Source organism: Narcine bancroftii, chromosome 12 (genome assembly GCF_036971445.1).
Source record: "Narcine bancroftii isolate sNarBan1 chromosome 12, sNarBan1.hap1, whole genome shotgun sequence".
NCBI lineage: Eukaryota > Metazoa > Chordata > Chondrichthyes > Torpediniformes > Narcinidae > Narcine > Narcine bancroftii.
Window position 1 is genome coordinate 80,357,173 of NC_091480.1, and position 21,815 is coordinate 80,378,987.

At 43.6% G+C, this 21,815-nt stretch overlaps 2 protein-coding genes across 5 annotated transcripts in view; one reads left to right on the forward strand and one right to left on the reverse strand.

Moving 5' to 3' along the window:
• LOC138747648 (sorting nexin-11-like) overlaps positions 1–158 on the reverse strand; it is a 93,243-nt gene extending 93,085 nt beyond the window's left edge. The window contains exon 1 of the mRNA XM_069907066.1: positions 71–158. The gene's annotated coding sequence lies outside the window, so the exon portion shown is untranslated. The remainder of the gene's footprint in view (positions 1–70) is intronic.
• On the forward strand, positions 156–20,950 carry cbx1b (chromobox homolog 1b (HP1 beta homolog Drosophila)). 4 transcript variants are annotated; one of them, XM_069907071.1, is made up of 5 exons: positions 156–238; positions 10,724–10,898; positions 12,099–12,273; positions 13,729–13,820; positions 18,555–20,950. In XM_069907071.1, exons 1-5 carry the CDS (start codon positions 235–237, stop codon positions 18,694–18,696), a joined length of 588 nt encoding a protein of 195 aa, XP_069763172.1. In that variant the 5' UTR covers positions 156–234; the 3' UTR covers positions 18,697–20,950. The 4 variants fall into 4 exon arrangements, with proteins under 4 accessions (XP_069763172.1, XP_069763171.1, XP_069763173.1 ...); XM_069907070.1 differs by having other exon boundaries at positions 157–238; positions 13,726–13,820; XM_069907072.1 differs by having other exon boundaries at positions 205–238; positions 10,730–10,898; positions 13,726–13,820.
• Positions 20,951–21,815: the final 865 nt, after the last annotated feature.

The following is a 21,815-nucleotide window of genomic DNA, read 5'->3' on the forward strand; positions in this document are numbered from 1 at the left end:
ACAAACATAGTCAAGTGAGGAAAAAGTGTTAGAAATGAGCCGGCTTTTGCAGCGGACGCTTGGTATTTACCTGCCATCAGCTGTCACGCATCTCCCCTTTCTACTTCCGTTGTGCGCCGGCGTTGGATTTCCCCACTCTCCGCCCACTTCCGTTCCGCCCCGCGGATTTCCGGATACTCGCCCATTCCCACGGATTAGTTCCTAACTCCGGTGGCCACCATCTTCCGCGGCAACATGGGTAAAACACGCTTTGCTCTTTCTGCTCTGGCGATACTGCTTCCCTTCGTGGGGATGGGAGGGTGGTCAGTTTCACGGGCGCGGTGCGCTGAGCGGGACAGGCCGGGTGGGCAAGAGATGGAGCGAGCGAGCGAGCGGGTGGGTGTGGGCCGGGGATCGCGGTTATTGTCTCGGGTGGAGCGCCGCTCCCTTGGCCTAGGCCTCGCCGCGTCCCGCCCGCTACGCTAACCGTTGCTCCCGCTGCTTCGTGCGTAATTTACTTCTCATTGTCAATTTATCATTTTAAAAATCGTTCTTTTTGTTTTTAATCTAGCCATAAAGTTGTTTTGGCGCGCATGCGTGGGTTAATATAAAGAACGAGTTAAATGCTGAAATGATGCACTTTGTGTAGTTCGTTATAAATGCATTTTAATGCCTAATGAAAAGTTTTGATTTTGCATTTGTCTGTTTGTGCCCACGTTTTTTTTTAAATTTCTTTTTAAAAAAGCAGGGATTGTGCCGCGCGCGAATGTAGTCCGTCAGCCGCCGCGCGGCACCACGCATGCGCGGATGATTTCGCGGTCGATAAGGTCCAATGACTCTATTTTGCCACCTCAGCGGCCTGCATTCCGGCACTAGAGCCGATACGGAATCTTGTTCTCGCTCAACGTCGGGCACGTTCAGGATTTAAGTGCCGTAATGTACCAGAACATGTAAGATGGGTTGCGAAGCATCATGGGAGGTGGACTACAATTCCCGACGTGCTCGCGATGCTTCCAGCCATGTTGGTGCTGTGGGCGCATGCGCCATCGCCGAAGTCGTTCTCCGTGGCGGGTTGTGTGGAGCCTTTTGTTTGTGCGTTTCAAATTATTTTAATTTTGCAGAGCAGGTTGCATTTACAAAACTAGATACATTAACCGTGGGATTAGAAGACGGTTTAAAATACATTATTACAGACGGGCACGTCTTTTTTTAAAAAAAGGTATGGGTTTGCATTTTGATCGCTGCCTTTTTAAAGTTGCAAACACCACCTGCAGGTTTAGTGCACTCGACCATAGGCGAAGTGTGCAATCGCCCAAAAGTCCGTCACTCGCTGGAGTTCGGCTTAGTGAACAGCATTCTCGCCTCTGGTCCCAGAGGTTGTGGGTTCTTGCCCGACTCCAGAGAGTTGAGTCCAAACTGACTCCAGTGTAATAGGAGGGAGTATTCCTTTGTCGGGTGATTAAATCCTGCCCACTCTCTCAGAGGGAGATAAGGTCTCCCCCTACCCCGCCTGGCCGATAACCCAGATACAAAAGTCGAAAATAAAATCAAAATTTGCTCGTGACTACTCAGTGGGCCGGGCAGCATATGTAGAGAGAGAAATGCGCGATCATTATTTCTTTTGTTAAATGCTGCAATTTTGAAGTACAAACAGTAGGTGCTGGAAATATTCAGCATTTTGAGAAAGTGTATGTAGGGAGCTGTATGTTTAGTGTAAATTGAAAATGATAGTTCCATTTGCATCATTTCATGTGTTCTTTCATTTGTCATCACAAAAACATCATCTGCTGTTTGTTGAGGGGACTTTCCCAGATAATAATGCAGTGGATTGTGGATTTTTCATCCACACCTGGCCCTAAAGTAACATACCATGAGAAGAAGCATTCTGCACATCACCCATCTCCTATAAGTAGCGTCTTGCCTGTGGCACTGAGTCTCTTTACTATATCTGGGACTTTGTAACAAATGCTTCCTAGGCAACACTTATTACCCAGATGCTGTCCAGAAAATGTGTTCTCAGTTATCGATGTTGAGCCTTTAATATTGGCAGAAGTATAGGGGGAAACTTCTCTGAACCTTGTAAATTGTCATGGGATGTTTATGTTCACTTTGAAAGACAAGTTGCACCTTTTTTTATACAAAAGACATGATCTTTGACAACACAGTACACAAGATGCACTGCCTTAATGTAGAACCTGGATGACTGAGATGTGATCAAACAAGAGTGTTACTATTGAGATAGTTGTCACTTTGAAGCATCCTACTATTCTGAAAAGGTGTGCCTGCTGTTAATCATCTCAGTGGGATGATACAATTACATATCTGTTGTTCTTATGATTTAAATAGAATTGTCAACAATTCTGTTGCCAGGAGACAGTAAAATGTGCCATGCTCTATCAGCAGTGTGAGACTGGCAGTGATGTAGCCCAGTTAAATATGCTCATGACAACCATAAAGCTGTCAGGTTAACTGGAGCTCAACTCCAAAAATGAAGACACTGGAATTTTTTGCTTCAGAAGAGAAAATCATGAGGTCTATGACTGGGAAGTTGAAGTGGAGCAAATAACAAATTGCTATTTTAATCCAGACTTCAGAAGACTCAGATTGTGATAACTCTGTGTCCTGATCATCTGTCACCTGTTCAATGTTTTAAACAAATAGCTAATGACACTGACCTCAGTGATAAAATTGTAACATTGATCAGTCAAAAAAACTGAACAGCTAAATCTGTTGTGTTTTTTGTTCTGAGTAAGTATCTCTCTCTGAGGAGTGATCTAATAGACTTTGGCCAAGTAGTTCAACATTAAAATCCCATCAGGATAGAAGTGGCAAGGCCCCGTTTACATTTCTTGTTGGGGGATGAGTGGCTGTAAGCGGGGGATATTGAAGGTCATCTCAAGACCTGAACTCCACCTCCCACTCCCATCTTGCACATCAAAGCCAATTTAGATGCACACAATTAAACTCTGTTGTACCAAATATACTGTGAAGCCGGGCGTAGGGTCGTGCGCCTATTATCCGGCCGCTTGGAGGCTGAGGCTGTAGGACTGCTTGAGGCCAGGAGTTCTGGGCTGCTGCGAGCTAAGCTGATTGAGCATCCGCATTAAGTTCAGTATCTATATGGTGCTTCCAGGGAACCTAGAACCACCAGGTGTGATAGAGGGGTGAATCAGCCCAGGTTGGAAACTGAGCAGATCAAAGCCCCTGTGCTGATCTGTAATGGGAACGTGAATGTAAATCGGTCTGCAGTGCAGCCTGCCCAATATAGTGGGACACAATCTTTTAACATTGCAGAAACCAAATATCCTGAATATGCCTGAGGTTGTCTGATCTCGGAAACTAAGCAGGCTCGGGTCTGGTCAATTCTTGGAGGGGAGACCATTTAGGAACACCAGGTGCTGTAGGTTTATGTGAAGGCCACTGGACAAATTGGCAACGCTCTGCCTAACAGTAGACAAAAGTTAAAGAATTTCATGTATGTTACATTCTAAATGTAGTATTATGCGACAATAATGGAACCTTTACCTTTAATAATCTGGTGTGACTTAAGTGGCCTGTTAAGTAACATTTTTGTATTGAAAGAGATAAAATATCTTTGTTTTGTTATCTATGCTGGATGTGTGCTGTTAGTACATCAGGGCTATCCAACTGAATGGGAAATCCTTCTGTGACAAGAACACAGCCCACTGGCCTCCTACAGTAGCCACATGGCTGATACAACTTCAAAATACCTCAGTCACCATTGACTTTTGACAATTCATTTGTCTCAGGGTAACCTTAGGCAAAGTTAAGATGGGTGATTTGGCAACATTGGACAACAATTTTTTTCAAAAGCTTTTCCTGAAAAAGACAATTTCAGATTTGCTGTATCACATAGGAAGTTAAATAAACATTAAATTAACTTTTATTGAATTGAGCACGTTTAATCACATATTGATGCTGACACATTGTGTCAGTTCATCTGACCTAAAAATGTTCTGCCGCTGATTTTGGTTTGTAGACAGCCAGCATTGATGGATTCCAGTTGCTCTGATCCCGCTTTTCCATGGTCGCAATGCCCTGGTGAAATCTCTCACCATGTTCGTCACTGACTGCACCAAGATCAGCAGGGAAGACGTCCAAGTGCGAATGCAGAAAATGAATTTTGAATGTTGTATTGCTCTTGGTGGTTTTGTGATAGGAAATCACAAAAATAGGTTGTAGCTTTAAAAAAAAAGCGTTCTGTGACAGGAGGATTTTAGGTGATTTTTGTGGGGGAAAAAAACCAAAAATGTTCAGGAAGCAAAATCTTCATTGTCTCGTGTAATCAGCCTGCTGACCACCACTGCTGTTTTGTGTGAATATTCTCTTCCGTTCTTCTTCTCCCACTGTTGCTGTTTGACCCACCGATTTCCTCCAGTGGATAGTGTTTAATGTGAATATTCATCTCTTCCACAGCGATTCTCTGGAGGAAAGGCTTTAAAAAACGTTCAATGAAATTTGTTGCTGGCTTAAACAAGGAAAGAGTGTCCGCTTGTTAAGTGACACGAATATGTTAGCTTTAGCTCCTTAAGTGTGTTTTAGTGTATTTTTTTTAAATAATTGCTTTCATTGTGTTTGGTTTCTCTCATGATTCCATTTTGTATTTAGTGGGGGATGGGGATCAAATTTAATTTGCCCTGTTGGCTTTGTCTGATGTCTTGCCACATTTGGTCAAGTTTTAAAGAGTGAAAAATCTGCTATTACATTCTGATTTGATTTCCCACATTGCAACGGTGATGAGGTTTAATTGCTTGCAAATTTCCTAGAAGGTCCTGACATTGATAGTGCCATCAATCATTTTCTCGTGCAGCTTGTCTGTGCCTGTCAGCTTTTTACCAGCTCCTGTACTTCACAGGACTGCTGAATGAGGCAAATACAAAAGGGCTTCCTTTGTAGTGATGCTTGAGCGTTGGGGGACGTTGGTCGTCTATTGGGTTTGGCTTTCCACTCACAGGCGCATTATTTACAAGATTGCTGTGAGCGAACTTTAAGGAGGGGGTGAGATTTGTTCTGGGGATGTGAGAATTGTTGGTGTTTGTTACCTCCTCCCTCCTTGGCCTTCAGTTTGATTAGAACTGAAAGATACTTTAGTTTCAGCTTTCACAATGCTGGCTGTGCTGCACTTGGGGGCAATGAAGTATCTTGTTCTGATGTTTACTGTTGTGATACAGAAACGTGATAATGGTGAATAATCTTTTATTGTTAGTGATTGAAGGGTAAATGTAGGCAGGATGTTTGATTTGTGAGAGCTGACATTACTTCAATATACAAAAAAAAACTCTTCAAAAGGTAGCACCTCTGACAGTCAGTCCAGCAGTCCCTTGGTGTTATACTGAAACATTAGCCTCAAGACCCTGTGGTGGGACACTGCATGATTTTTGTGACACAGCTTCTCCTTGTCTCTTTCCTCGCTGCCCTGACTATCCAGTTCCCTTTTGAAAGCTGTGATTGAACTTGTTTCTCCACCTCTTTGTGCAGCAAGTTGTGTGGCACGGTCAGTGCAGTGCTATTCCAGTGGCAGCGACCTGGGTTTGAATCTGACACTCTCTGTAAGGAATTTGTATGTTCTCTGTGTGTGTGTTTCCCCGGATGCTCTGGTTTCCTCCCACCCACCAGGTTGTACGTTAATTTGGGTGAAATTGGGCAGCATGGGTTTAAATTGCTGGAATCAGCTTTTTTTAATTGCTAGTCCTTCGGTTTGAAGAAGACATCTGTAGGCACGAAGGTGACTTTGCAGTCCAGTCTGGAAGTGCAGAGTCTAGCACAATGGGGGCACTGGAAGTCTGTTTTTGTAATAATGTGGCTGCTGCTTTGTGACACCGTTCACGGTTTTCTATCAGTTTTTTTTGCGGTGCCTGAAGACAGGTGAAGGCTTCATAGCACAGGGATCACCAGTGGGTTCTCTTGGCAGGATGTCACAGTCGCATAGGGTTTCCTCCACAGCATCTGTAGCATTTGTGTGGACGACTGGTTGGAAATGCCCTGCAATATTAAGATTTCTCCAGTCATGAACAAGGGGGCAGTTTCTGTGCACCTACCCTGTTTAGTATCAACATGCAACATTCAGTTAGAGCAGCTGATGAAGCATACAGTGGTTGTCCATTCTGATGACATGTCCCACCCATCACATCTGGGCTCTTGATGATCAGGGACTCAATGCTGGTAGACTTGGCGCGACCCAAATCCTCCAGATTGAAGATACAGTCTTGCCAATGGATGCCAAGGATGGTGCACATGTGGAATTTCTCCAGTTGTTTTGTGACATCAGTACAGAGTCCAGGTGTCGCATCCATATAGGAGAGAAGGGATGACCACAGCTCTGTAGACTTTCAGCTTTGTGGATATGTGGACGTTGTGTTGATTAAGCATTCAGGTATGCAGCCTCCCCAGAGCCTGGCTGGCCTTACTGATCCTGGAGTCAATTTCCTTGTCCAAAGACCCATGACTCGAGATGATGCGCCCCAAGTATTTGAAGCCGTTTACATTTGTCAGCTGGGTGTTGTCAACATTGATTTTTGGTTCTATGGTGTTGGTGTTTCGCACTGACTGCTGGAGTATTTCAGTCTCGTTCAGGTTGATCGTCAGGCCAAAGAGCGTAGCAGTGTCTGAGAATTTGTTCCACATTGGCTGTAGAGGACACAGTCATCAGCAAAAAGAGTTTCTTGAATGACTGCGTAGAGGCACTTTGTCCGTGCATTCAAGCGGCAAAAGTCAAAGAGAGAGCTGTCCAGTCAGTACCTGATGTACATTCCCTCCTCCAGACCTTGAACAGCACATGACAACATGCAAGTGAAGAACAGATTGAACAAGACTGGGGCGAGTACACAGCCCTGCTTCACCCATTAGAATGCAGCTGATATATGACCACTGCAAAGGACCTGTCCTATCAGGTTGCACTGCACCTCTGGGAGATTCCTTTCTGAGACGGTGATGTGGGCAAAAATCTTGCCTGCGATGGACAGCAGTGAGATACCCCTGTAGTTTCTGTAATTTGATTTTCTTCCCTTATTTTTGTAGAGAGCCACGATGAGGGCATCGCAGAAGTCGTCAGGCATCTCTGTGATCCAGGTGTCTTCCAGGATGTCTTGGAATGCCTGTAATGCGTTGGGCTTAAAGCTTTGTCGATCTCGGCAGGAATCCCATCCTGACCTGTTGCTTTATTTGAATTCTTCTGTGAGATCGCTTTAATCTCTTCAGTAGAGGGTGACGGGTCTAGGTCATCCAGGACTGGCTGCTGATGGGTCAGCTGTAAAACATCAGGATTGACTGTGGACGGCCTATTGAGTAGGCTGGAAAAGAGTGCCTGTGTCTGTTTCCCCCAGATGCTCTGCTTTCCTCCCGCCCACCAGGTTGTACATTAATTTGGGTGAAATTGGGTGGCATGGGTTCAAGTAGCTGGAATTGGCTACTACCATGTTGTAAATAAAATGTTTAAAAATTGAAAACTTCTCTTTATTTAAAGAAAAATTCTCAGATTCTCCCAGATTTTTAAATTAGTTCCCCACTGCTGAGCCAACGGCTGTTCTTTATTGCAGTCCCTCAACATACAGCATATCGAGAAGAGAAATGAAGAATGCATGGCCTTTGGATGTTACAGTGTTCAGCGGTTCTGTTATAAAGCAGCAAACATTTTCTGGTGGAAGACTTTCTATGTAAATTTGTATGATTTTTAAAAAAATTTAAATTTAGACATACAGCACTAACAGGCCAATTCTGCCCTACAAGTCAGTGCCACCCAATTTACACCCCATTAATTTACACCTCCGGTACATATTGAAGGGTGCGAGGAAACCCGAGTCCCCGAAGAAAACTCACACAGACACTGGGAGAATCTCCTTACAGACAGCGCAGGATTTGAGCCCATGTCTGGTCCTGATCGTTGGCACTGAAAAGGTGTTGCTCTAACTGCTATGCCAATCATGCTGCTCATATTAAACAACAATTTGCCAGTGAGCTTTTTATGACTGATGATAACCAGAGCGACTATGTCCGAACTAGTTACAGTCAATTGTGCAGTTTGTAAAGACCCAGCTGAGGAGATTGAGGACATGCATTCTTGTGGAGAGTTTTTTAAATTTAGCCATACAATACAGTAACAGGCCATTATGGCCCACATGCTGTGCTGCCCAATTATTCTCAATTGATCTACAACCCCCCCAACCCCACCCCGGTACATTTGAACGGTGGGAGGAAACCAAAGCACCCGGAGGAAACTCATGCAGACATGGACGGGGAGAATGTACAAACTCCTTGAAGAGTGTGCAGGTTTCGAACCCTGGTCCTGGTTGCTGGTGCTGTACAGCGTTGCGCTAACCGTGCCATCCATGCCCTTATAGGTGAGCCAAGAGATTTGAGTTAGTGCCATGGTGGCTTCATAGAGCATTCTAAACAGCAGGTAGTTTGTTTATTGTCACATGTATCGAAGGGCAGAGAGAAAGCTTGTTTTACAAGCAATCTAGTTGAATGTTCCAGACATCTTTCTTTGGCTTGGCTTCTCAGACGAAGATTTATGGAAGGGTAATGTCCACGTCAGCTGCAGGCTCTTTTGTGGCTGACAAGTCCGATGCGGGACAGGCAGACACGGTTGCAGGGGAAAATTGGTGGGTTGGGGTTGGGTGTTGGGTTTTTCCTCCTTTGTCTTTTGTCAGTGAGGAGGGCTCTGCGGTCTTCTTCAAAGAAGGTTGCTGCCCGCTGAACTGTGAGGGGCCAAGATGCACAGATTGAGGCGATATCAGCCCACTGGCGGTGGTCAATGTGGCAGGCACCAAGAGATTTCTTTAGGCAGTCCTTGTACCTCTTCTTTGGTGCACCTCTGTCACGGTGGCCAGTGGAGAGCTCGCCATATAACACGATCTTGGGAAGGCGATGGTCCTCCATTCTGGAGACATGACCTACCCAGCGCAGTTGGATCTTCAGCAGCGTGGATTCGATGCTGTCGGCCTCTGCCATCTCGAGTACTTCGATGTTAGGGATGAAGTCGCTCCAATGAATGTTGAGGATGGAGCGGAGACAACGCTGGTGGAAGCGTTCTAGGAACCGTAGGTGATGCCGGTAGAGGACCCATGATTTGGAGCCGAACAGGAGTGTGGGTATGACAACGGCTCTGTATACGCTAATCTTTGTGAGGTTTTTCAGTTGGTTGTTTTTCCAGACTCTTTTGTGTAGTCTTCCAAAGGCGCTATTTGCCTTGGCGAGTCTGTTGTCTATCTCGTTGTCGATCCTTGCATCTGACATAGTATGCAAGTAAAATACAGTACAAAGATGAAGAGTTGTAGAGGGTGTGAGCAGCTCATAAGATGTCACCATGCTCCTGCACCACTTTCTTTTTACCTTCTAGAACTGTGATTTTTTTTTAAACTGACCCCCCCCTCCCACCCCATTCACATTCCACCATAAACAATCCCGATGCCATAAATGCTCTGATTAGTAAGGGATTGCTTAAGGTGGGATGTGAGTGGGAAGGGAAGGTTGAGAATCACTGCTCTGGACCCAATTGTTACTGAAATATTTTGCTTGAGAAAAATTGTCATTGGCCCATTTCCTTTGGAGTTATGAAACCATGCACATAACAAGTCAATCAGATACAATTAAAACTAATCACAGAGCACCTATGGCATAGGGATTGCCTAAGGTGTAATGTGAGTATAGGGGGCGGTTTGAAAACCACTGTTCTAGATCCACTATTCTCAGGCTTTACTTGGCTCTGCCCCACACACACACACACACACACACACCTTTAGGATTCTAGTTTAATGGCTCCCCTTCCCTGTGAAGCAATCAAGTTTAGTTGGTTTCTTCCATACTTCTTCCAACGACATAAAAATCATGATTTTTTTTTAATGAATTCTCTCCGTGCCCCTCTTAAATGTGCTGTGGCCCCTAGGTTGGCCGTATGCCCCAGTTGAGAGTGATTGATCTAGATTACTGGACCCCCTCTTGAGATGGAAGTCTGCTTCCTGCAGACTTGGTATGTGCAACTGAGGCTGGTGCACTGGCATGGTCCCTTCCTGTTACTCACACAGTTCTGACTCCATTCCCCTTTCTGTATGTGGGCCATCTCATCTCATTGAGCCTCTAGAGTGAATGCAGAAGAGCATGTTCCTCACTGAGCTGCTTCCTTTTCACGACTCAAACTTCACCACCACTATCCTCAGGCCTATGCGGTATTGGACCTGTACCACAACAGTACATTCATGTTATTTAATGTGCTAACACACCCTAGAACCTTGGAAGAGCAACTAATTTTCAAAGAATATTTAGAAGAGAACATGGGCTCAGCCAACTAAAGCTTGGTCAAACCGGTTGCTTTAAGGAACATCTTAAAGGAAAAGAGAATGAGAGTTCTAGATCCAAGTTTCTTGGCAACAGAAGGTATGGCTCCCAGTTGTTGAACAGCAGAAATTGGGGATGTGGGAAGGACAAGGATTGGGGAGCACAAAGGATTCTGAGCGGGGAGTAGATCACACAGGAAAGGCCACAGGGATTTGAGAACAGAGTTTCGCACTTTTCAAATGATGTCAGTTCCACACGCATTGACTCCCCGACCTTACAGTCTGTGCTCTGTTTCCAATTGTACCACGATTTCATCTCGGTGGCCTGGAGGATTCTTGCTTTTAAAAGAAAGCTGTGGGATATAGAGTTCTGATCATTACTTCACAGGTTCTGAGTCTTCCTCTTTGCTTTTTCAAACTCTAAATGTGGTTAAACCTTTCTTCTTAAACAGCCTCAGCCTCACTTCTCAATTTAAGACTGGACACGATGGGGAAAAAGCAAAACAAGAAGAAAGTGGAGGAAGTTCTGGAGGAGGAGGAGGAAGAGTATGTAGTGGAGAAAGTCCTGGACAGGCGTATAGTGAAAGGAAAGGTGGAGTACCTGCTCAAATGGAAAGGATTCTCGGAGTGAGTATTCAAACACTGGGGGCTGGCTTTTGTTTCCCGTGTTATCCAGTGGCAAGAAGCTGTAAGGTGCAATAAGGAGGGCAGGGAACAGCATGAGGAATTGTTTTGGCAGGATAAAGCCAACGTGCATGAGTTAGTTTCAGCATATACTCCCTGGAATAAATATGTCTTGGGTGCTTTTAATTTGTTGCTTTGGGGTAATGAAAGGAACTGATGATACAGGTAGATGTGAACTGTATCCAACAGGTAGAGAAGGAACAAAAGAGCTTGGCCATCTCAGAAATGTGCAAATACTTGAAGGAGTTTTGGAACCGTGCAATTCAGTGAACGGTTTTAAAGCTAAGCTGTTTGCTAGGGCAGGGTATAAAAGGAGATGAAGGCAGATTGAATGATGGTACAGATCTGGTCTGATATAATTGAAGGGGAGAACAATTGCTGTGAAAGTTGTCATTTGAAAGTTCTTCTTTTGTTTGGAGCTTTGTGGCCGAACTTTGTCCACCTTCTTCAAGACCCATACACAAGACCTGTGCCGGCTCACTGAGGAGGGGTGTCAGTATTCCACTGTTGGGGCACTGACCTCTATCAAATGATACTTGTCCATGCATTGTGTTGTTGCTTTCACTACCACTTCAATGAAATCTCCCTTCATGTATCCCCAGTCAGACTATCCTGGAACTTTAAAGCATTGGGTATCCTGACAGCCCACCTCAGCACACCAAGAGATTGAAGTGAGATTCTTGGGTTTTTAGGTCATTGAATTGCTAAGTCACAGCATCATGCTTGTTAACTTATTCTGTGAATGGATCACAGGACTGGGAACTATTCACGATAATCAGGCATCTCCTAAGTATGGGTGCATAACTTACAAGTCCACCTCCACTCTAAGAGAGTGACCAGAGGAAGCAGTGTGGCAAATACCTCACCACTGTGTGTAGTTTGTTCTGTGTGATACCAAAGCATATTCACACTGAAATGTCATGACTCATACAGATTCCCAGACTTGCTGTGTACCCTGCTCGCCTGTTAAGCCTGATTTGTAGCTGACTGCCATATTGGCTTCATGCCAGGTTCTTGCCATGAGGGCATTGAGCTCTGAGCAGCCCTCGGTCTCTTCCCCTCTTGTGGACATTGCTTACAAACTAAATGACTCAGTGCTTCCAATCCAGGAGTTCGTATTCAGAGAATGGAATTTTTTTCCAGTGATGACAACACATGGGAGCCAGAGGAAAACCTCGACTGTCCCGATCTCATTGCGGAATTCTTGCAGTCCCAGAAAATAGCGCATGACGGTGTCGATAAAACAGAGGGGTCAAAGCGGAAAGCAGAGTCTGATACTGAGACAGAGGAAAATAAAAACAAGAAGAAGAGAGAGGAGGTCAGTGAGCGGGGATCTGTAAGTTTTCTCTTCCTTCTCCCACAGCCTGATGACAAATGTGGGAAATCAGGGTCTGGGGTAACTAACCTTGCTGTAAACTCCAGCAGCAAACCTCACTGCTTTTGAAGTGATGGCTGAAATCTCTGGGACTGGAATGGGTGACAACTTGTTCCCTCCCTCCTCCATTTCCTCCTCAACTGCCATTTTATATTTATCCTTCCCTGTGTCTACTCGGTGTTTTGTAAGATAGAATTATAAGCATGAGAGGTGTGTACAATAGGTTCCTTCCTCCATCCTGTATTGGATTCTGCCAGAAGAAAGTCCAGATCTTCTGTTGCAGGAACTAAAGCAAACTGCACAGAATGGTAGCTTGAACCTCGGCCTGTCAGTGAGAAACTCTGCCAGTAGGAAATTGGATTGGAAGACTCAAACTCCCAGCTCATTCAGCACCCACTATCTTAATGTAAGTACATCAGAGATAGGAACAGGAGTTGGCTATCTGGCCTGTCGAGCCTGCTCCACCATTCAATAAGATCATTGGTGATCTGGCTGTGGACTCAGCTCTACCTGCCTTTTCCCCATAACCCGTAATTCCCCTACTTTCCAAAAAAAAAATCTGTCGTGTTTATAAATGTATACAATCAGATCACTTCCGCTGCTTCCTTGGGCAGAGAATTCCACAGATTCACCAATTAGGAAAAGCAGTTCCTCATCATTTCTAAATGGAACCTACACTCCTGAGTCTTGAGGCTATGTCCCCTCGTTCTAGTCTCACCTATCAGTGGAAACAACCTTTCTTGTTCTATTTTGTCTATCCCTTTCATAATTTTTTTATGCTTCTATAAGATCGCCACTCATTCTTCTGAATTCCATTGAGTACAATTCCAGGCAACTCAATCTCTCCTCACAGGTTAACCCCCCTCATCTCTTGCATCAGCACCATCTTGTTGATATTCCAATCAGCCTGGGGAGTTTCATTGGATGCAGTTGATTGTATGTGATTCATAATCATACAGCACAGAAATGGCCCTTTGGCCAATCTGTCTGTGCCAACCCGCTGCCTATCTACAAGAGTCCAAGTTTCCCATGTTTATCCTATCTCCCCCTAACCCTTCTGTATCTATGGACCTGTCTAAATGTCAAGCATTGTAACAATGCCCACCTCCACCACTTCCTCTGGCAGCTCGTTCTATGTATCCACAACCCTGTGTGGAATAATTGTCACAGATGCCGTTTAAATCTTTCCCCTCTCTCCTTGAACTTATGCCCTCTGTTTTTGATGTACAAAACATGAGAAAAGATTTCAACTATCAACTCTATCTGTGTCACTCATAGTTGTACAAAACATAAGGTTACCCCCTCAGCCTCCTTCGCTCCAGGAATATGGACCCAGCCTGTCCAATGTCTCCTTGTAACTCATTACCCCATACCCATCAAGCTTTTCTCTCCCAGCAGGAAAAGCCAAGAGGTTTTGCCAGAGGACTGGAACCAGAGCGTATTATTGGGGCAACAGATTCAAGCGGAGAACTCATGTTCCTCATGAAATGGTGAGTTCCAGCTTTAAACATGATTACTGTCGTATTTATAATGTTTGTGAACTCTTGCTGGGTGGGTGGGGGGTGGGGTGCGGTTGGTGTAGATCATGCTTAAAAAATGAGCAAGTTGAAGGCCAATGAACGTGAGAGAGGGTTCTGTATAATCATAGGCCTTTTAGGTCCAGCACTCCGATGCTAGCTCTTTGAAAGCTATTCAGTTTGTTTCCCTCCCTGGCCTCCACCTGAGTGACCATAGATGATAGATATGGAAAGTAGCAAAGGAACATGTCTTTCAGCCTAACGAGTCAGTGCCACCCATGATCGCATTGCCTGCACCTGGTCTTGTACAAAGGAAGACCACATCATCTAAGTTCAACATGTTCAGTCCTGTTTTTACACTTTACCTACAAAGAGGATACGATGTGTCTTTTCTGGGTTTTTTTTGTATGGTCAGCCATACATTTCACCCAATCAGAGAAATTTGCCTATGTTTCATCCGTTGCTCTCCCTACCTCTGACCCTAATCTAACTGAAGAAGGATGCTGGATCAAAACATTCAAGACACAAGAGTCTGCAGGAAACTGGAGCAACATCTGGTGAAGGAACATCAGGTCAAGTAGCATCAGTAGGAGAGGAAGAATTGTTGATGTTTCAGACTGGAACCCTTCATCAAGACTAGGAGTGCAGAGAGAGAGAGAGTTCCTCAAGACACAGTTCCAGCCCAAAATGTCGACAGTGACGCTTTGAGATTGACGTTGTGATGCGTGGCTGCAGAAACCAGAGCAGCTCAGGTTAACACGCATCTCGTTCAACCTGATCTACTGTGGCTGCCTCGATATCAGTGAGACCAAATGCTGACTGGCTGACCATTTCGCTGAGCTCTGTGCCCTATCGCTTAAGACCAAACTGGAAGATCTAGTTGCCAACCATATTAATATCCCTCACCCATTCCCAGACAGACACATTTGTCCTCAGCTGGAGTGAGGCCAAACATGAACTTGAGGAACAACATATCATATTCATCCTGGACAACCTTTAAACCCAGTGATGTGATCAACAGTTGAACTAAATTTAGATAATCTCCACCCCGATCCAGTTCCAGTATTTTCATCTCCTTTCCCTGCTCCTAGACTCAATTTTCTCTCAGACCTTTTTCCCACCCATCCAGAGTGGTCACCTTCCCTACCAGTCTCTCCACCTCTCCTATCTTCATTTGCTCTGGATTCTCTCACCTCTTGATTCCTCTCTTTCCACCCCCCCACCCCACTTTTTAAAAAAATACTTGCTGTCTTCCCTTTCTACTTGTTTTTTTGTTTTTTCTTTTCAAAGACATACAAATTCCAAACAACACAATTTCTTTCAACAATAGTATATAACGTACAAAGTATTTATTTTCCCTACCCCTCTCTTCTCCCTCCCATACCCTCATACAACAAAGGAATTATTATATAAATAAATACAAGTATCAGTAAAGTCACAAGCCCTTAAGGGGAACCCAAAGAAATCTAAAATAAAAAAGATAAGGAACAGAATACCAGAACACATCATCTGCATCACACCCACTTCATTGATCTCAATCATTTCACTACTGGCATGGATTGTTGTATTTCCTTTATTCAAAAGGGGTAAAATTCTATCTATATGTTACAGATAGGGTAGCCACACCCTGACAAATGTGCCATATTTCTTTAAATTGTATGTGATTTTCTCCAGGGGAATACAACTCTGCATTTCCATATTCCAACATGTAATATTAAATCCATGTGACCGCTATACACTTCCTGGCTACTGTCAAGGTGGCCTTCACAAACTGATTTTGGTACTTGGACAGTTTAAAACACATGTCCATAATGTTTCCCTGAAGGTACAATTCTAGATCCTGTGGAAAATCCACCTGTCTTTTTTTTTCAGTATGTCCCCCAGGAAGGATCTCATCTTTTTAACAGCCAGGTTGAATAGATAAAGGTTCCAATCTCCACACCACATCTGAAGCACATTACAGAGATTTTTGGTTTTGATTTATGTTATTTTTGTGGTGTGACGTACAGTTGTTGCAGGAAATTATATTGCACCAACCTGTACCTGGCATTAGTAACTGCTGTCATGCTGTCCAGACACAAGTCTGGCTAGGACTGCTTGTGGATTGTTGTGTCAACGCAAATAAAAGTGAAGTGATGCCAATGAATAATGCGGATTTCACAAAGTTTAAGAAAGAATCACCATTTAAATGGCAAACACAAGCAATCCGATACCTAGGTATTCAACTAGATAATAATCTAGGCCATCTATACAAATTAAATTATCAGCCATTAATGAAGAAATTACAAGATGACTTAGAACATTGGAAAGATTTACCACTAAAACTGATAGGAAGGGTAAATTGCATTAAAATGAATATTTTCCCAAGGATACAATACCTATTTCAATCGTTACCAATTCCCTTAACAGAGAAATTCTTCAATGAGCTAAAGAAAATAATAAGAAAATTCTTATGGAAAGGGGGGAAACTGAGGATAGCGCTAGATAAATTAACAGAATGGTACAAACAAGGGGGCTTACAGCCACCAAACTTTAAGAATTATTATAGAGCAGCACAAGTAAGATATCTATCAGATTTTTATCAAACAAGGGAAAAAAACAGATTGGACCAGATTAGAGCTAGATAAAATAGGGGAGAAGGTACCAGAACATATACTATATAAGTGGGATGAAAAGCTGGTGCAACATGGGAGTTCACCAGTACTGCATCATCTGCTCAACATTTGGGAGAAGATTCACGTAGAAAGGAAAAAAAACAAATTACCAACTACCAAAATTAATATTGATGCAAAATCAACTAATCCCTTTCACAATAGATAACCTTTCCTTTAGAGAATGGGAGAGAAAAGGGATCAAAAGAATAGAAAATTGTTTTTTGGGAAATAATTTTGAACAAATGAAGTACAAATATGGTATAACTCACGGTACAATGTTTGCATACCACCAACTGAAAACCTACTTGAAGGACAAATTGGGAAGCAGGCTGAGGTTACCAGAAGGAAGCAGTTTTGAATATGTGATTACAGACACAATGATAATTAAAAGATTTATAACAAACATGTACATCAAGCTGCAAGAGAAAGAGAACGATGAAATAAGATGTAAATCCAAACAAAAGTGGGAACAAGATCTAAACATAAAGATAAAAAATGATAAATGGGAAAAGCTATGCTCCAGAACTATGAGAAATACAATAAACACAAGGTTACGCATGATACAATATAATTGGTTACACAGGCTATACACCACGCCCCAAAAGTTAAATAAATGGGACCCAACAGTATCAGATAGATGTTTTCGCTGTAAGAAGGAAACGGGAACAACAGTACATGCAATTTGGGCATGTGAGAAAGTGGGAAAGTTTTGGGAAGATCTAAATCATGTATTAAATAAAATCACAAAAAGCAACATACCAAAAAATCCAGAGATCTTTCTTCTAAGTAAAATAAGAAGTAAAGAACTTGGCCTCGATTTGAATGGAGCACAAAAAAGATTTATGATAGCCTTAGCTGTAGCAAAAAAATGTATAATGTCAACCTGGAAATCAGAAGAGAGCCTGAGAATACAGCAATGGTACATAGAAATGAATAAATGTATTCCATTGGAAAAAATAACATATAATTTAAGATATAACGTCACAGTATTCGAACAAATTTGGGAACCTTGCATGGAACACAACAGAGAGGGCCTACCGCGGACCTCCACCCCCTAAAATGACAGAATGAGAAGAAGATGAAATGAACTGACCCAGTGTGTAAAAGTAGATGATACAATTTTCTTATTTATTTTCATTGTGTGATGACATTGTTTAATAGGTTTATTGTAATGTATATGTTGAACATTTAGTGGGTAGGGAGGGGGGTGGGAAGGAGGGAGGGAAGGGAGGGGGGGAAAAGGCGAGAAAATGACTGTATATTCAAGAGGGAAATGTTTGTGTGTATTTTGGTTAATATGGTTCATAGTGTGAAAAATTTTTTTTAAAAAAAAATTTTTTTAAAGTCTGTCTCCCACCTTTCCCTTGGCTTGCGTAAGCCCAGTTTCTGGCCCTCACTTTGGAACAGGAGATGTATCATAGAGATGAAGTTGTGCATTTTTTTTCCCTTTCAAATTAGAATCTCCACATCACAACACATGGACAGGGCCACAGATGTCTCAAATTTATCTCTTAATATCTTAGCTGAAGTAAGTTTTATTAGAGACATCATAAGTATTCCATAGTTTTTCGAATGAAATAAGCTGCCCTTGCTCATAACAATCCTCGATACACCTGATCCCTTTCTGGCACCAGGTGTCCAGGATCATCTTATCCAGAGTCATAGGCATTAATTTGTTCTGGGCCAAAGGCACTTTAGGAGGTATTCCCACCTTTATTCCGATGCATTGATTTATTTTTTGCCACGACTGAATTACATGTTTTAATATGGGGTTATCCATTTTCTTTGATAGCAATTTAGTGTCCTATTTATATATAAACTCTCCTTCTATCTTTTCTCCTACGTGTGTAGTCCAGTTTGTGCCCAGGAGGGGTTACCACCTCTCTCAAAGAGTGAAGCGATAAACCGTGGCTGCTTTCTACTTCAGTCTTGACTGTAAACGTTGCCTGACCATTCCTCTCCATGGCTGCTGCCTGACAACTTTGGAGTCCTCCTGACTTCTCATTGTTTGCTCAGGTTAAAGTTGGTTCCTAACAAACGTGTCCCCCTGCAGGAAAAACTCGGATGAGGCTGATCTGGTGCCAGCAAAGGAAGCGAATGTGAAATGTCCCCAGGTGGTTATCTCGTTTTATGAGGAGCGTCTAACGTGGCACTCCTACCCAACTGAGGAAGAAGAGAAGAAGGAGGAGAAGTAACGGAGCGAGAGGGGATCACGCACCTCCCCTTTAATACTTTACATGATGAGAAAATAATCCCGACATTTCCAGAAGTGGTTTTCAGTTGTACAGATGTAAATTCTCCAGGTGTGACCTCTCAACTCCTTTCGGACCTATATCATTGTCTCTGATCAGGAGGGTGGGCAAGGTTGTGTTTTTAAATCCAGCATGACTTTTTTTTTAATTTTGTTTTTTTTTCTCTCCTGGTTTTGGATAACAATTAATAGTAGAAGCCAGTGAATTGTAGATTAGTTGCCTTCACTTATAATGTTGGGTTTGAGCCCCTGAAGGCGAAAGGAGTCTGTAGGTGCTGATTTAAGTCGCAGCCTCTTTTAGTACAGCGTATGACGGTTTTAGGTCAGATTACTCCCCAACCCTCCTTTCCCTTTGCACGTCCTTGGATCTGAAGAGCAGCTTGGGTGGACTTGCACCTTGTGAGAGGTGGTAACATTACCAATCCCTATGTGCGTTTCTGATGGTTTCACACTGAGCAGGGCTGGAAGGGAAACAGCATTCAGGAGCTGTCCCTGGCTATTTCCTGCCATTAGGAGCCTGCTATGCCCCCTCCCATCTCTCAAGGCACACCCCCCCCCCCTCCCCCCCCCCCACCACTGGTGCTCTCCACAGTGAGGAATTCCCAATAACAAGGGACTGCTTGATGTTCAAACCAACCTGTGGGAGGTTTGGTGACGTAAACTACCACCCTTCCCCAGACATTTCATTTTTCAGTAGTGTTTCTGTTGTAGAGAAAGACTCTTCTTTTGCTGGGCCTGTTCTGGATGCTTTGTAATGAAGCAATAAGCAAAGTTAGAAAGATAGGGCTTCATTCTTTAGAGTTAAATAGTGAGGCTACTAACGGCCTTCTGCCTGTTACCTGAGGTGCCATCTGCACCAGAGCCACTCCTTTCTTGTTCTGCACCCTGTGTTGCACTTTCATTGATACCTGCTAATTTTCTGCAATGAATGGGCATCTGTTACTCAGTAAATGAGTCTGAGGGATTCAGAGGTAGTGTGCAGACAGAACAGAGAAAACACCCCCCCCCCAACCCCGGCTCTGTGACTGAGGCGAGATGAGTCAGTGTTTTGGAGTCAGAGCTTTGCTCCTTTCCCAATGTCAATCCTGAATGTTCTGTTCTGTCTCTGCAGCATTTTCTGCTCATTACATTGGGGCAGGTTGTGATTTTTAAGTAACCCCGCTGTACAATGCCACATTCCCCAAGACCTCAGTCTAACCAGTGAACTTGGTACTTTTGAGGATGTTCTGACGATCCCATCTTAATTTCTGTGCAATTGCGCCCAGCATGGTGCCAACGTGACCAGAGTTATGCTTTCAGACACTGGCATCTATTTCAGTCCCCTGACATTGTCAACAGTAGTTTCTGGTTGCTGTAATGTCCTTCCCACCTTCTTCAGTGTCATTGCTAAATCTGCCTGTGAGGAAATGAAGGGGGGGTGGGGAGGAGGAGATACCCAACACAGTACCGGGTTGAGAGTTTGTAACTCTGCCTGCTGCACACTTTCTTGCCTGGGCAACCCATCCTGGGTTTGTTGCAGTCAATGGATGATAATAAGGTGGAGAGATCTCCCTTGCTAATAAACGCCCCAGCTCAAGCCAACAGCAGAGTCACAGACCAGGCGAAAAGGAGTGCGCTCATTCTCTCTGGAGGGTTGTTGTATTCTGCATTGAACAGTAGCCACGCAGGAGGGCATGGGGGAATGGATTTTGTACATTTAGCTTTTTACGAGAGGAGGCCTGCGGCAAAAGAGAGGGCAACATCTAGTATTGTGGGAGAGGGAGGGCACTCCTCTTCCAGCTGGGTATTTCTGAAATCAATTGTTCTCATACAGCAGAAGTATTGATTTGACAGTGTTCTTGTATTATTGGAGTGATATTAACTATATGTTCATTAGTACTTTTTAAACAGGATGGGGAGGGAGGGGGGTTATATTTGTGTCTGAGATGTTTGTGGAAGGAAAATACAAAGCATGGAAACTAAAGTATTAGTGTTCACTTTCTTAGTTTTCATACATTGCAGCTCTTCTGTCTGACTCACATTTAATCATCAAGTGTTGTCTTTTAGAGGGGAGACCTGATTTTAGCTGGTTTTAAAGGATCTGTTTTTTGTAGACTTCCTATTGAGTATTGTGATAACTGCTCCTGCAGCACCGCACCCTGTGTGTTACCGAATGGGCGCGCAAATATTATTGTGTAATAAAACAGGAAAAAAAACAATGATGAGTGGGGTCTTTAATCATGGCCACGGCAGGTGGTAAGTGGAACAGCTCACGGGTGTGAGCTTATTTTCCCCTTCCCATTTATCAGCACAGGAGCATTTCAAGTTTATTGTCACATGTACCAATACCGTATACAGGGTATATGTGTGTAATAGTCAATACTGTGTAAGAGTTGACCCCCCCCCACCCCCGTTTTTGGCCCAAAAATCTGGTATTTTCTATACATCACGTGTAACGGTCGACCCCCTACTATTGGGCCCAGTTGCAGACTTACCGTCCAATCCTGGCTGCCTGTCCACTCAACCGAGCTCCTGACACCCCAAATCGGACTCTTGCCTAGGCCCTGTCCATCTCCTGAACCAAGCTCCCAGCACTCGAATGACGCAGGTACTTTCCACGGTCAAAAGTAATTTGTGTAATAGGCGACCCCCCACGCCTAAATTTTGCCCTAAAAATTAGTCCACAAAAATCGACTATTACATATATATTATATATATATATATATGGTATATTGTGAACAGACCAGTAAGCATCTCATGCACAGTAGAACAAATGTAGAGTTACACAGAGAGATCAGTTAGTACAGAGCAAAAGCAGTGTAATTTTACTATTTTGAGGTTCATTCAGTCTGGTTACAGCAGAAAAGAAACTGACCTTGAAAGAGGTGGTGAGTGATTTTGCACTTCCTGGGACTCATCTTCCTGGAGTGGAGTGTGAGGCCAGGATGGGATGAGTCTTTTAAAATGTTGGCCACAATCAGAGATATTAACTGCTTCTTTTAGTCTATTACTACTGACAAGCATCCAGCCCTTTGCATTCTCTGGCTTTCATGAGTTCACTTCAAATGTGAGAAGGAGATGACT